The following is a 16,908-nucleotide window of genomic DNA, read 5'->3' as shown; positions in this document are numbered from 1 at the left end:
CTATAACTGTTTGTTTGGCTAGTAACAAGGCCGCCTTCGCATCTTTTTTTTGGCGAGATCCCAAGGCTAAACAATGGCCCCGCACTACCGCCTTATGTGCTTCCCACAGTAGTGAACTAGAAGAAACAGAGCCCTCGTTCTCAAGGAAGTAGGCAGAGATACATGTTTTGATAGAGTCGCGTGTGGATTGATTTTTAATGAGACTTTCATTCAGACGCCAATGGCAATGTCTGACGGGGGTAGCAAAATCTGCTAGTTCTATGAGAACGGGGCCATGGTCAGACCAAGAGATAGGCTCTATGCGGGCTGCCCGCAAAAGGCGAACCGCTGGGACATTGCCAAAAAAATAGTCTATGCGTGAGTGGGACTTATGAGGATGAGAATAGAAGGTGAAAGACTTTTCCGTGGGGTGGTCAATTCTCCACAGGTCATATAATTTATGTAGTCGGATCAGCTTACGAAACTCTACCGACACTCTGGCTTGGTCTGAGGAGAGTGGCCGACCCACAACAGATTGCCTGTCCCAAGACTCCGAGAAGGGGATATTAAAGTCCCCTCCCAAGATTCTCGAGGAAGGGGGGTACTTTGCAAGGCGGGAGAGGACTCTACGGAGGAAAGGGATTTGGGCCTTATTAGGGGCATAGATGTTGCAGAAAACCACTGGGGTACCTCTCAGTGTACCTTCCACTAATACAAATCGACCTCCAGGGTCTGAGCAGGAGGAGATGGCCTGAAACGGGCAATCCCTCGCAAATAAGATAGCAACTCCTGCTGTTTTATTACCCCTGGAAGCCGAGTAGACAGTAGGAAAGGAGTGTCTGGCAAAATGGAAGGTGGCGTCAGAATCAAAGTGCGTCTCCTGCAAAAAGGCAATATCGGCCTTTAAAGTCCGAAGCTCTCTCAGGAGCAGTCGGCGTTTTAGATTTGAGTTGAGGCCCTTGACATTAAGGGTTACACAGTTAACCATATGGGCAGTGAGGTGTGTAGAACATTCCAATATAGCCACTCACCCAGCTCAAGAAAGGATAGCAGGTCTCCCGGGATACCACCCACAGTGTCAGGAGCGTCTCAAGGTCTGGCTGAGGCTGTAGGAAAAAACAAGAGGGAAGAAAGAACCAGGGGGGAAAGACAAAAGACAACACATACGACAAACACAGTTTTAAGGCACTTGACCAATTTCCCTGCCAACCAGTGACAGGAGGGGGAGACCTATTACTCTCCAACCATACTACACACAGTTGGGTCCAAACAGGTGGACCAGTGGTTAGAGAGGGTCCATCCCAGAGGGGAAAACGGAGAAACCAACTAAACATGAACAGTAACATGATCGAGCAAGGAGCTCGCCCACACAGCTATGGAAACATTCAGCTCAGAAAAAAAAAAAAAAACCTAGGCACTCAGAGAATAAACTAAAAAAGAGGAACCAGGAAAGTAGTCCCATCACATGTAGAACGTCCATGGAGGAAAAGTGAAACTCAGATGCGACATCCACGTGATCACCCCGGAGTGTGTTGCGGTGAAACACCCGAAGAGGAGTCAGGAGAGCCTCGGCGTCGCCTCTTGTGATGCACCGACTGCCAAACCGTAGGCGGAGGTGGTGGAGGGGCTGCCAGTGTCCAATCGGAGATTTTCGGGACCGGAAGATCAAGAGTCTCGCAGAACTTAGTGAGGTCAGAGAGGTTACGTAAGACAGCTGAGCGACCATCCCTGCGAGCTGAGAGAGCAAAGGGGAAGTTCCATCTATATGTAGCATCATGGTCTCTCAGCATTGTAAGCAATGGTCGCAGGAGACGTCTTTTCTGCAGAGTAATCCATGAGAGATCTGGGTACAGTTGGACAGGGACCCCATCAAACTCAAAATCTCGAGAAGCACGTGCTTTTGCCATAATAGCCTCTTTCACTGTATGATCATGCAGGCAACATATAACATCTCTAGGGGCACCCGATGTGGGACGAGGTTTGAGGGCCCTATGTGCTCTGTCAAATTTGATCTTGTGGGATGACGGTTCACCCAGCAGCATGTTGAACAAACCCTCCAAGGTAGCTATAAGGTCATCATCACGGGTCGCCTCCGGAAGGCCCCTAATTCGGATGTTATTGCGGCGCCCCCTATTGTCCAGATCCTCAATATGTCTCTGCATTTGGGCCGTATTATTAATAAGTACAGTTACGTGGTAAATAATAACACACTGTGTAACACTGCTGCCGAAAAGACCTGGGGGTATTGGTGGCCGGTAACCTCATCTATAGTGATCAGTGATCAGGGAGGCATCACCTCTATACAGATCACTGGTCACCACACATGGTATATACTGTATACAGCACCGGGCACCTGTATATAAGAAGGACACAGCTGGCCTGGAGCGGGTGCATAGGAGGCGACCAGGGTAATAAGGGAATGGGGGGGGGGGGGTTATAGGACCAGGACAGGTTATCACGCTTGGGATTTAGTCTAGAAAAAAGACATCTTAGGGGCGATCTGATCCCAATGTACAAATATATGAATGGACAGTACAGAGTTCTTTGTAGTGGTCTACTTACACCTAGGACTGTAACCATGACAACCTTACATTTATCCACATTATACATAATCTGCCATTTACCTACCCAAGCCTCCAGCTTCTCCAAATCCCCCTGTAATAATATGATATTATCCTCCTCCTCTGTAATATATTATCTTCCTCTGTAATATGATATTATCCTCCTCTGTAATATATTATCTTCCTCTGTAATATGATATTATCCTCCACTGCAATATTATATCCTCCTCTGTAAATAGAATATTATGCGGTCTATATATATAGTAGGTGCATAGTAGGTATAGTAGGTGATGCTGCAGTATAGATTAATTTTGTCTTACCTGTAATTTTCCTTTCCTCGAGTCCTCAGGCAGCACAGATGGGATATTCTATCCCCCAGACTCCACCCTAGGACCGTCCACCTAGCAAAGCAATCAAGAGCTTAGCATAATTGATGGCCTATAAGAACCCGCTCTCACATGTGTTTTATATATAGACAAATTCCCAAAAATAATCATTGGGTGGGTATATGTGTGCTGCCTTCGGACTGGAGGAAAGGAAAATTACAGGAAAGACAAATTTTATCTTTCCTCTTCGTCCTCAGGCAGCACAGATGGGATTTTTATAGCTAAAACCCAGGGGAGGGTAAATATTGAAGGATATCAGCGAAATAGCTGAATTCCTAAAAACTACAATTTTGAGTACCAAGCCCCTCACAGCCTGGAGCAGAATGTTATAGTACAGGTATCCTAGAAGAATGACCCCCTGACAGCGTGGAGCAGAATGACCCCCCTCACAGCGTGGAGCAGAATGACCCCCCTCACAGCCTGGAGCAGAATGACCCCCTGACAGCGTGGAGCAGAATGACCCCCTCACAGCGTGGAGCAGAATGACCCCCCTCACAGCCTGGAGCAGAATGACCCCCCTCACAGCGTGGAGCAGAATGACCCCCTCACAGCGTGGAGCAGAATGACCCCCCTCACAGCCTGGAGCAGAATGACCCCCTGACAGCGTGGAGCAGAATGACCCCCTGACAGCGTGGAGCAGAATGTTATAGTACAGGTATCCTAGAAGAATGACCCCCTCACAGCGTGGAGCAGAATGACCCCCTCACAGCCTGGAGCAGAATGACCCCCTCACAGCGTGGAGCAGAATGACCCCCTGACAGCCTGGAGCAGAATGACCCCCTGACAGCCTGGAGCAGAATGACCCCCTGACAGCCTGGAGCAGAATGACCCCCTGACAGAGTGGAGCAGAATGACCCCCTCACAGCGTGGAGCAGAATGACCCCCTTACAGCCTGGAGCAGAATGACCCCCTCACAGCGTGGAGCAGAATGACCCCCTCACAGCCTGGAGCAGAATGACCCCCTCACAGCGTGGAGCAGAATGACCCCCTCACAGCGTGGAGCAGAATGACCCCCTGACAGCCTGGAGCAGAATGACCCCCTCTCTGCCAGGTGGAGTAGAGCTTCTGCTGCATTAGATGAGATGGTGGAGTCGCTCCTCCTCCAGTAATCTCTGAGAATGTGATGCTTCCTCTGGGCAGAGAAGGAGCCGGTCTGGTAGTATCATTAGTTCTGGGTAAGAGCCGGTCTGGTAGTATCATTAGTTCTGGACACAATTACAGATTGAAGTTTATATATAATCTGCCAGGAATAGGAGACAAGAATATTCTTCTCTTCTGCACTGAATACAATGAAGGACGGACTATTAGGTCATCACCATCCGGCAACTGGTGTCCAATGTGTGAAGGAAGTCTACAGCTTCTTCCAGTCTTCTGGTCGATCTAAACCTTCAGGGAAGCCTCAGGGAACCTTCTTACAGGAGGAAGATGCCAGGAGAAGATCTGGTTTCATATTTCTGATCACTATAATGGATCTGGTAGTCATTGGCAGAATAGTGAACGTCATCCATCGTACAGTGACGGAGACTTGTGCATGAGATGTGCTGTAATCCTAATGGAAGCCTTGGTGCAGAATGGAGTGACTATGATGTTACATTCTCCAGAGACTCCCACCGGCACCATCTGTAGCTGTAGCTGGTATCCACTCTGAACACTCACGGACCTTCTTAAGTCATTATCTACTAGCTTCCAAGCTGGCAACAGAATCCCGCTGAATAATGATCCTACTGTGTATTATGGTCGGTCTTGTTATGGAGAAGGGATCCCAAGATTTTCTCTTCCATAGGTAACACCATAGCCAGGCTCATTGGTAGGGTAACACCATAACAAGCCTCATTGGTAGGGTAACACCATAACAAGCCTCACTGGTAGGGTAACACCATAACCAGCCGCATTGGTAGGGTAACACCATAACCAGGCTCATTGGTAGGGTAACACCATAACCGGGCTCATTGGTAGGGTAACACCATAACCGGGCTCATTGGTAGGGTAACACCATAACCGGGCTCATTGGTAGGGTAACACCATAACCGGGCTCATTGGTAGGGTAACACCATAACCGGGCTCATTGGTAGGGTAACACCATAACCAGGCTCATTGGTAGGGTAACACCATAACCAGGCTCATTGGTAGGGTAACACCATAACCGGGCTCATTGGTAGGTCGGCATTCTGCAGAGGGGCAGCTTCTGCTATTTCCTGTTGAGCCCGCTCTGATGGTCTCTGCTGTTACAGGAGATCTCCTTCCATAGGTCTAATGTATTGTGCCTGGATACTGTAGAATGGATTCCATTGGACCATAACACTTATGGTAAGGGCTGATGTCAGGTTGTCTGTAGGTCAGGAAAAAAATTTCCTATGATAATCTGAATTGTCCAGAGGCCTCACAGCTCACAGAGGTTGGATCACCGGGTACTGTCACAGCTCACAGAGGTTGGATCACCGGCTCCTGTCACAGCTCACAGAGGTTGGATCCCCGGGTACTGTCACAGCTCACAGAGGTTAGATCACGGCTCCTGTCACAGCTCACAGAGGTTGTATCACCATGTACTGTCACAGCTCACAGAGGTTGTATCACCATGTACTGTCACAGCTCACAGAGGTTGGATCACCGGCTCCTGTCACAGCTCACAGAGGATGGATCACCGGGTACTGTCACAGCTCACAGAGGTTGGATCACCGGCTCCTGTCACAGCTCACAGAGGTTGGATCACCGGGTACTGTCACAGCTCACAGAGGTTGGATCACCGGGTACTGTCACAGCTCACAGAGGTTGTATCACCATGTACTGTCACAGCTCACAGAGGTTGGATCACCGGGTACTGTCACAGCTCACAGAGGTTGGATCCCCGGGTACTGTCACAGCTCACAGAGGTTAGATCACGGCTCCTGTCACAGCTCACAGAGGTTGGATCACCGGGTACTGTCACAGCTCACAGAGGTTGGATCACCGGGTACTGTCACAGCTCACAGAGGTTGGATCACCGGCTCCTGTCACAGCTCACAGAGGTTGGATCACCAGGTACTGTCACAGCTCACAGAGGTTGGATCACCGGGTACTGTCACAGCTCACAGAGGTTGGATCACCCGGTACTGTCACAGCTCACAGAGGTTGGATCACCGGCTCCTGTCACAGCTCACAGAGGTTGGATCACCATGTACTGTCACAGCTCACAGAGGTTGGATCACCGGCTCCTGTCACAGCTCACAGAGGTTGGATCACCGGCTCCTGTCACAGCTCACAGAGGTTGGATCACCGGCTCCTGTCACAGCTCACAGAGGTTGGATCACCGGCTCCTGTCACAGCTCACAGAGGTTAGATCACCGGCTCCTGTCACAGCTCACAGAGGTTGGATCACCGGGTACTGTCACAGCTCACAGAGGTTGGATCACCGGCTCCTGTCACAGCTCACAGAGGTTGGATCACCGGGTACTGTCACAGCTCACAGAGGTTGGATCACCGGCTCCTGTCACAGCTCGCAGAGGTTAGATCACGGCTCCTGTCACAGCTCACAGAGGTTGGATCACCGGGTACTGTCACAGCTCACAGAGGTTGGATCACCGGTACTGTCACAGCCCACAGAGGTTGGATCACCGGCTCCTCTCACAGCTCACAGAGGTTGGATCACCGGCTCCTGTCACAGCTCACAGAGGTTGGATCACCGGCTCCTGTCACAGCTCACAGAGGTTGGAACACCGGGTACTGTCACAGCTCACAGAGGATGGATCACGGCTCCTGTCACAGCTCACAGAGGTTGGATCACGGCTCCTGTCACAGCTCACAGAGGTTGGATCACCGGCTCCTGACACAGCTCGCAGAAGTTGGATCACCGCCTCCTGTCACAGCTCACAGAGGTTGGATCACCGGGTACTGTCACAGCTCACAGAAGTTGGATCACCAGGTACTGTCACAGCTCACAGAGGTTGGATCACCGGCTCCTTTCACAGCTCACAGAGGTTGGATCACCGGGTACTGTCACAGCTCACAGAGGTTGGATCACCGGCTCCTGTCACAGCTCACAGAGGTTGTATCACCATGTACTGTCACAGCTCACAGAGGTTGGATCACCGGCTCCTGTCACAGCTCACAGAGGATGGATCACCGGGTACTGTCACAGCTCACAGAGGTTGGATCACCGGGTACTGTCACAGCTCACAGAGGTTGGATCACCGCCTCCTGTCACAGCTCACAGAGGTTGGATCGCCCGGTACTGTCACAGCTCACAGAGGTTGGATCACCGGGTACTGTCACAGCTCACAGAGGTTGGATCACCCGGTACTGTCACAGCTCACAGAGGTTGGATCACCGGGTACTGTCACAGCTCACAGAGGTTGTATCACCATGTACTGTCACAGCTCACAGAGGTTGGATCACCGGCTCCTGTCACAGCTCACAGAGGTTGGATCACCGACCCTGTCACAGCTCACAGAGGTTGGATCACCATGTACTGTCACAGCTCACAGAGGTTGGATCACCGGCTCCTGTCACAGCTCACAGAGGTTGGATCACCGGGTACTGTCACAGCTCACAGAGGTTGGATCACCGGCCCTGTTAGCTCACAGAGGTTGGATCACCGGGTACTGTCACAGCTCACAGAGGTTGGATCACCAGCCCTGTCACAGCTCACAGAGGTTGGATCACCGGCTCCTGTCACAGCTCACAGAGGATGGATCACCGGGTACTGTCACAGCTCACAGAGGTTGGATCACCGGCTCCTGTCACAGCTCACAGAGGTTGGATCACCGGCTCCTGTCACAGCTCACAGAGGTTGGATCACCGGCTCCTGTCACAGCTCACAGAGGTTGGATCACCGGCTCCTGTCACAGCTCACAGAGGTTGGATCACCGGGTACTGTCACAGCTCACAGAGGTTGGATCACCGACTCCTGTCACAGCTCACAGAGGTTGGATCACCAGGTACTGTCACAGCTCACTATGGCCACTACATAAGGGTATATACCACACCAAGGACCTGGAGGGCAGCCATCACCATAATGGCTGCTTCATAAGGGTATACATCACCAACCAAGGACCTGGAGGGCAGCCATCACTATAATGGCCACTACATAAGGGTATATATCACCAACCAAGGACCTGGGGCAGCCATCACCATAATGGCCACTACATAAGGGTATACATCACCAGCCAAGGACCTGGAGGGCAGCCATCACCATAATGGCCACTACATAAGGGTATATATCACCAACCAAGGACCTGGGGCAGCCATCACCATAATGGCCACTACATAAGGGTATACATCACCACACCAAGGACCTGGAGGGCAGCCATCACCATAATGGCCACTACATAAGGGTATACATCACCAACCAAGGACCTGGAGAGCAGCCATCACCATAATGGCTACTACATAAGGGTATACACCACACCAAGGACCTGGGGCAGCCATCACCATAATGGCTACTACATAAGGGTATACATCATCAACCAAGGACCTGGAGGGCTGCCATCTCCATAATGGCCACTACATGACAGCTGTCCGTACCAGCCTTACACCATGGAGACAGCTGTCCGTAACAGCCTTACACCATGGAAACAGCTGTCCGTAACAGCCTTACACCATGGAGACAGCCGTCCGTACCAGCCTTACACCATGGAGACAGCTGTCCGCACCAGCCTTACACCATGGAGAAAGCCATCCGTACCAGCCTTACAACATGGAGACAGCCGTCCGTACCAGCCTTACACCATGGAGCCGTTCGTACCATCCTTACACCATGGAGACAGCCGTCCGTACCAGCCTTACACCATGGAGACAGCTGTCCGTACCAGCCTTACACCATGGAGACAGCTGTCCGTAACAGCCTTACACCATGGAAACAGCTGTCCGTACCAGCCTTACACCATGGAAACAGCTGTCCGTACCAGCCTTACACCATGGAGACAGCTGTCCGTACCAGCCTTACACCATGGAGAAAGCCGTCCGTACCAGCCTTACAACATGGAGACAGCTGTCCATACCAGCCTTACACCATGGAGCCGTTCGTACCAGCCTTACACCATGGAGACAGCCGTCCGTACCAGCCTTACACTATGGAGACAGCCGTCCGTACCAGCCTTACACCATGGAGACAGCTGTCCGTACCAGCCTTACACCATGGAAACAGCTGTCCGTACCAGCCTTACACCATGGAGACAGCTGTCCGCACCAGCCTTACACCATGGAGAAAGCCGTCCGTACCAGCCTTACAACATGGAGACAGCTGTCCGTACCAGCCTTACACCATGGAGCCGTTCGTACCAGCCTTACACTATGGAGACAGCCGTCCATACCAGCCTTACACTATGGAGACAGCTGTCCGTACCAGCCTTACACCATGGAGCCGTTCGTACCAGCCTTACACCATGGAGCCGTTCGTACCAGCCTTACACTATGGAGACAGCCGTCCGTACCAGCCTTACACCATGGAGAAAGCCGTCCGTACCAGCCTTACACCATGGAGACAGCTGTCCGTACCAGCCTTACACCATGGAGACAGCCATTCGTATCGTCCGTACTTACACTTGGTACATTGACGAATCTACGAGTCCGTCCTTCATAAGTTACACAGGACGGGTCTAACCATGTCACGCACACAATGACAGTCACCAGTGGACGTAGTTTGTGTTCCCCTCATCTTCGGCATGTATGGTTGTTAGAGGTGGTGAGATGTAAGACGACGTATGGGCCGGCCTATAAGGGGGTAGGAGGTGGATTTCTTCTTTTCATTTTTGTTGGTGTTAGTGACGTAATATAGGCAGCTGAGAGATACATAGTATGGATGAAAAAGTACATCAAGATCTACCAAGGAGGGGGGATTGATGATGGACAGGGGGACGGATGATGGGGGGGCAGATGACGGGAGGAGGGGTGGTTGGTGGGATGAGAGGGGACGGATGACGGGGAGAGGGGACGGATGACGGGAAGGGGAACGGATGACGGGGGGAGGGGGTGACTAGCAGTATATATATATATTAGGTGTGCACTATTATGTGATGCTGTCTTTTCCTCTCTCTCTTAGTATTTCATACTTGTTTTGTACATTTGTGGTGCCCACTCATGTTTTCTCTGCACTACATCTATATACCTGCACTACGCTTACAGTCGTACCTCTGTTCTCAAACTTAATCGGTTCTGGAAGGTTGTTCGAGAACCGAGCTGTTAGTTCCCATAGGGAATAATGTAAATCTCATTAATGGGTTTTTACCCTCCATGGGTGCAGAGTGCCCGGCCCACACAGCGTAAAGACCAGCAGTGAGCAGCCGGGCAGGGCGCACCACTACTTACTGTAAAGAGCGGGGACACCTGTCATAAAGACGGGAATCCCTGCTCTGTGTTCCCCAGAGAGAAGCTGTTTAAACTTGCCACCCGCCCCTGCTCCTCAGCTGTGGGGAAACCATGTAAAGAAGGGGGATACCCATCTTAATGAGGAGAATCCCCTCCTCTTTACAGGGTGTACCCCACAGCTTAGAGAAGCGGGGCAGCAAGTTTAACAGCTGCTGCCTCTCTCTGTCATTATGATGGGAATCCCTGCTCCTGTTCCCGAACACCGAGCGATGTTGGAGAACTGGGCAAAACTTCAGGTGGAAATTTAGTTTGAATTTAGTTTGAAAAAGGTGTTCGGGAACCGAGGTTTTACTGTACTGTATTACACTGCAGGTGCCGGGCTCCTCTGGAAGACGAATATAAGTTACAGTCTGGGGGGAAGATTTTACCCAGATTTTTGAGGCTGAGAACAATGAGGACACTTTGTAGGGGGCGTTGTTCTCGGCCGGTGACTGTATCCTGTAGGGGGCGTTGTTCTTGGCCGGTGACTGTATCCTGTAGGGGGCGTTGTTGTCGGACGGTGACTGTATCCTGTAGGGGGCGTTGTTCTCGGACGGTGACTGTATCCTGTAGGGGGCGTTGTTCTTGGCCGGTGACTGTATCCTGTAGGGGGCGTTGTTCTTGGCCGGTGACTGTATCCTGTAGGGGGCGTTGTTCTCGGCCGGTGACTGTATCCTGTAGGGGGCGTTGTTCTTGGCCGGTGACTGTATCCTGTAGGGGGCGTTGTTCTCGGACGGTAACTGTATCCTGTAGGGGGCGTTGTTCTCGGACGGTGACTGTATCCTGTAGGGGGCGTTGTTCTCGGCCGGTGACTGTATCCTGTAGGGGGCGTTGTTCTTGGCCGGTGACTGTATCCTATAGGGGGCGTTGTTCTCGGACGGTGACTGTATCCTGTAGGGGGCGTTGTTCTCGGACGGTGACTGTATCCTGTAGGGGGCGTTGTTCTTGGCTGGTGACTGTATCCTGTAGGGGGCGTTGTTCTTGGCCGGTGACTGTATCCTGTAGGGGACGTTGTTCTCGGCCGGTGACTGTATCCTGTAGGGGGCGTTGTTCTCGGCTGGTGACTGTATCCTGTAGGGGGCGTTGTTCTCGGACGGTGACTGTATCCTGTAGGGGGCGTTGTTCTCGGACGGTGACTGTATCCTGTAGGGGGCGTTGTTCTCGGACGGTGACTGTATCCTGTAGGGGGCGTTGTTCTCGGCCGGTGACTGTATCCTGTAGGGGGCGTTGTTCTTGGCCGGTGACTGTATCCTGTAGGGGGCGTTGTTGTCGGACGGTGACTGTATCCTGTAGGGGGCGTTGTTCTCGGCCGGTGACTGTATCCTGTAGGGGGCGTTGTTCTTGGCCGGTGACTGTATCCTGTAGGGGGCGTTGTTCTTGGCCGGTGACTGTATCCTGTAGGGGGCGTTGTTCTCGGCCGGTGACTGTATCCTGTAGGGGGCGTTGTTCTTGGCCGGTGACTGTATCCTGTAGGGGGCGTTGTTCTCGGACGGTAACTGTATCCTGTAGGGGGCGTTGTTCTCGGACGGTGACTGTATCCTGTAGGGGGCGTTGTTCTCGGCCGGTGACTGTATCCTGTAGGGGGCGTTGTTCTTGGCCGGTGACTGTATCCTATAGGGGGCGTTGTTCTCGGACGGTGACTGTATCCTGTAGGGGGCGTTGTTCTCGGACGGTGACTGTATCCTGTAGGGGGCGTTGTTCTTGGCTGGTGACTGTATCCTGTAGGGGGCGTTGTTCTTGGCCGGTGACTGTATCCTGTAGGGGACGTTGTTCTCGGCCGGTGACTGTATCCTGTAGGGGGCGTTGTTCTCGGCTGGTGACTGTATCCTGTAGGGGGCGTTGTTCTCGGACGGTGACTGTATCCTGTAGGGGACGTTGTTCTCGGACGGTGACTGTATCCTGTAGGGGGCGTTGTTCTCGGACGGTGACTGTATCCTGTAGGGGGCGTTGTTCTCGGCTGGTGACTGTATCCTGTAGGGGGCGTTGTTCTCGGACGGTGACTGTATCCTGTAGGGGGCGTTGTTCTCGGACGGTGACTGTATCCTATAGGGGGCGTTGTTCTCGGACGGTGACTGTATCCTGTAGGGGGCGTTGTTCTCGGCTGGTGACTGTATCCTGTAGGGGGCGTTGTTCTCGGACGGTGACTGTATCCTGTAGGGGCGTTGTTCTCGGACGGTGACTGTATCCTGTAGGGGGCGTTGTTCTCGGCTGGTGACTGTATCCTGTAGGGGGCGTTGTTCTCGGACGGTGACTGTATCCTGTAGGGGGCGTTGTTCTCGGACGGTGACTGTATCCTATAGGGGGCGTTGTTCTCGGCCGGTGACTGTATCCTGTAGGGGGCGTTGTTCTCAGACGGTGACTGTATCCTGTAGGGGGCGTTGTTCTCGGACGGTGACTGTATCCTGTAGGGGGGGGTGTCTCTTGTAACCTTGCTGTCTCTCTCCCCACAGCCCCCGCAGTTTAAGCTGGACCCCCGACTGGCCCGTCTCCTGGGGATTCACACGCAGACTCGGGCCGTCATAATCCAGGCGCTCTGGCAGTATATAAAGACCAACAAGCTGCAGGATTGTCATGACAAGGAGTATATCAGCGGAGACAAGTATTTCCAGCAGGTGGGGCCACCATGTCCTATGAACTATAATACCTAGAGAACTATAACAGCTCCAGAACATTATATAAGCCGATTTCATAGGAGATATAATATTAGTCTAGAGGAGCAGTGTGATGCAGTACGTACTGGATCTTGCATAGACGTAGATCGATAGGGGTAACAGGGAGCCCAGGGATGAGCGATACGGGTGACAAGGAATGGGGAGAGTTGGAGCAATAGAGGTGATGAGCGTGGCTATGTGTAGCCATAGGGGTGAGGGGGAGCGTGGCCATGTGGAGCCAAGGGGGGGTGAGGGGGAGCGTGGCCATGTGGAGCCATAGGGGTGATGGGGAGCGTGGCCATGTGGAGCCATAGGGGTGATGGGGAGCGTGGCCATGTGGAGCCAAGGGGGGGTGAGGGGGAGCGTGGCCATGTGGAGCCATAGGGGTGATGGGGAGCGTGGCCATGTGGAGCCAAGGGGGGGTGAGGGGGAGCGTGGCCATGTGGAGCCAAGGGGGGTGAGGGGGAGCGTGGCCATGTGGAGCCATAGGGGTGATGGGGAGCGTGGCCATGTGGAGCCATAGGGGTGATGGGGAGCGTGGCCCTGTGGAGCCATAGGGGTGATGGGGAGTGTGGAGCCATAGGGTTGATGGGGAGCGTGGCCATGTAGAGCCATAGGGGTGATGGGGAGCGTGGCCATGTGGAGCCATAGGGGTGATGGGGAGCGTGGCCACGTGGAGCCATAGGGGTGATGGGGAGTGTGGAGCCATAGGGGTGTGTGCCCGGAGACCTCGCAGGGACTATGGTTGTTGAAGAGGGATGTTATGTTGAAGGGGGCTATGTTATGCTCTGAGATAACTCCCATCATCCCCCAACCTAAATTCTTGAAGTTAAACAATTTAATTTTTTTTTTTTAACCTAACAGATATTTGATTGTCCTCGTTTAAAGTTCTCGGAAATCCCACAGAGGCTGACAAACCTGCTGCTGCCACCGGACCCCATCGTCATCAACCACATCATCAGGTATGGGGCCCAGTGTCGGTTTCTATCTGAGAATAGACTTCCTCTTCCCCCAGACCCTGTACAGTCCACACCATCCACTCCTGATTACTGACCTCCATCCCCAGTACAGTCCACACCATCCACTCCTGATTACTGACCTCCATCCCCCAGTACAGTCCACACCATCCACTCCTGATTATTGACCTCCATCCCCTGTACAGTCCACACCATCCACTCCCCTGATTACTGACCTCCATCCCCCAGTACAGTCCACACCATCCACTCCCCTGATTATTGACCTCCATCCCCAGTACAGTCCACACCATCCACTCCCCTGATTATTGACCTCCATCCCCAGTACAGTCCACACCATCCACTCCTGATTATTGACCTCCATCCCCAGTACAGTCCACACCATCCACTCCTGATTATTGACCTCCATCCCCTGTACAGTCCACACCATCCACGTCCCCTGATTATTGACCTCCATCCCCCAGTACAGTCCACACCATCCACTCCCCTGATTATTGACCTCCATCCCCAGTACAGTCCACACCATCCACTCCCCTGATTATTGACCTCCATCCCCAGTACAGTCCACACCATCCACTCCTGATTATTGACCTCCATCCCCTGTACAGTCCACACCATCCACTCCCCTGATTATTGACCTCCATCCCCCAGTACAGTCCACACCATCCACTCCCCTGATTATTGACCTCCATCCCCCAGTACAGTCCACACCATCCACTCCCCTGATTATTGATCTCCATCCCCCAGTACAGTCCACACCATCCACTCCCCTGATTATTGACCTCCATCCCCCAGTACAGTCCACACCATCCACTCCCCTGATTATTGACCTCCATCCCCAGTACAGTCCACACCATCCACTCCTGATTATTGACCTCCATCCCCAGTACAGTCCACACCATCCACTCCTGATTATTGACCTCCATCCCCTGTACAGTCCACACCATCCACTCCCCTGATTATTGACCTCCATCCCCCAGTACAGTCCACACCATCCACTCCCCTGATTATTGACCTCCATCCCCAGTACAGTCCACACCATCCACTCCTGATTACTGACCTCCATCCCCAGTACAGTCCACACCATCCACTCCTGATTACTGACCTCCATCCCCCAGTACAGTCCACACCATCCACTCCCCTGATTATTGACCTCCATCCCCCAGTACAGTCCACACCATCCACTCCCGATTATTGACCTCCATCCCCAGTACAGTCCACACCATCCACTCCTGATTATTGACCTCCATCCCCCAGTACAGTCCACACCATCCACTCCTGATTATTGACCTCCATCCCCCAGTACAGTCCACACAATCCACTCCCGATTATTGACCTCCATCCCCCAGTACAGTCCACACCATCCACTCCCCTGATTATTGACCTCCATCCCCAGTACAGTCCACACCATCCACTCCCCTGATTATTGACCTCCATCCCCCAGTACAGTCCACACCATCCACTCCCCTGATTATTGACCTCCATCCCCCAGTACAGTCCACACCATCCACTCCTGATTACTGACCTCCATCCCCCAGTACAGTCCACACCATCCACTCCCCTGATTATTGACCTCCATCCCCCAGTACAGTCCACACCATCCTCTCCCCTGATTATTGACCTCCATCCCCAGTACACTCCACACCATCCACTCCCCTGATTATTGACCTCCATCCCCAGTACAGTCCACACCATCCACTCCCCTGATTATTGACCTCCATCCCCCAGTACAGTCCACACCATCCACTCCTGATTATTGACCTCCATCCCCAGTACAGTCCACACCATCCACTCCCCTGATTATTGATCTCCATCCCCAGTACAGTCCACACCATCCACTCCCCTGATTATTGACCTCCATGCCCCAGTGCAGTCCACACCATCCACTCCCCTGATTATTGACCTTCATCCCCAGTACAGTCCACAGCACCCACTGCCGATTATTGAGCTTCATCCCCAGTACAGTCCACACCATCCACTCCCGATTATTGACCTCCATCCCCCAGTACAGTCCACACCATCCACTCCCGATTATTGACCTCCATCCCCAGTACAGTCCACACCATCCACTCCCGATTATTGACCTCCATCCCCCAGTACAGTCCACACCATCCACTCCCCTGATTATTGACCTCCATCCCCAGTATAGTCCACACCATCCACTCCTGATTATTGACCTCCATCCCCAGTACAGTCCACACCATCCACTCCTGATTACTGACCTCCATCCCCCAATATAGTCCACACCATCCACTCCCCTGATTATTGACCTCCATCCCCAGTACAGTCCACACCATCCACTCCCGATTATTGAGCTTCATCCCCCAGTACAGTCCAAACCATCCACTCCCCTGATTATTGACCTCCATCCCCCAGTACAGTCCACACCATCCACTCCTGATTATTGATCTCCATCCCCAGTACAGTCCACACCATCCACTCCCCTGATTATTGACCTCCATCCCCCAGTACAGTCCACACCATCCACTCCCCTGATTATTGACCTCCATCCCCAGTACAGTCCACACCATCCACTCCCCTGATTATTGACCTCCATCCCCCAGTACAGTCCACACCATCCACTCCCCTGATTATTGACCTCCATCCCCAGTACAGTCCACCCCATCCACTCCCGATTATTGACCTCCATCCTTAGTACAGTCCACACCATCCACTCCCGATTATTGACCTCCATCCCCAGTACAGTCCACACCATCCACTCCCGTGATTATTGACCTCCATCCCCAGTACAGTCCACACCATCCACTCCCCTGATTATTGACATCCATCCCCCAGTACAGTCCACACCATCCACTCCCCTGATTATTGACATCCATCCCCCAGTACAGTCCACACCATCCACTCCCCTGATTATTGACCTCCATCCCCAGTACAGTCCACACCATCCACTCCTGATTATTGACCTCCATCCCCAGTACAGTCCACACCATCCACTCCTGATTATTGAGCTTCATCCCCCAGTACAGTCCACACCATCCACTCCCCTGATTATTGACCTCCATCCCCCAGTACAGTC

At 52.6% G+C, this 16,908-nt stretch overlaps 1 protein-coding gene across 3 annotated transcripts in view; it reads left to right on the top strand.

The window, feature by feature from the left end:
- Positions 1-16,908, top strand: part of SMARCD3 (SWI/SNF related BAF chromatin remodeling complex subunit D3) — a 201,957-nt gene that overhangs the window by 170,671 nt on the left and 14,378 nt on the right. For all 3 annotated transcript variants that reach the window (XM_069959599.1, XM_069959596.1, XM_069959598.1), the window contains exons 8-9: positions 12,697-12,858; positions 13,762-13,859. In XM_069959599.1, coding sequence (XP_069815700.1) covers positions 12,697-12,858; positions 13,762-13,859 — 260 coding nt within the window. The remainder of the gene's footprint in view (positions 1-12,696; positions 12,859-13,761; positions 13,860-16,908) is intronic.

The sequence above is a fragment of the Dendropsophus ebraccatus genome, chromosome 2 (genome assembly GCF_027789765.1).
Source record: "Dendropsophus ebraccatus isolate aDenEbr1 chromosome 2, aDenEbr1.pat, whole genome shotgun sequence".
NCBI classification, from domain to species: Eukaryota; Metazoa; Chordata; class Amphibia; order Anura; family Hylidae; genus Dendropsophus; species Dendropsophus ebraccatus.
The sequence above is the reverse complement of the archived record's forward strand: the minus strand, read 5'-3'. Positions and strand labels throughout refer to the sequence as shown.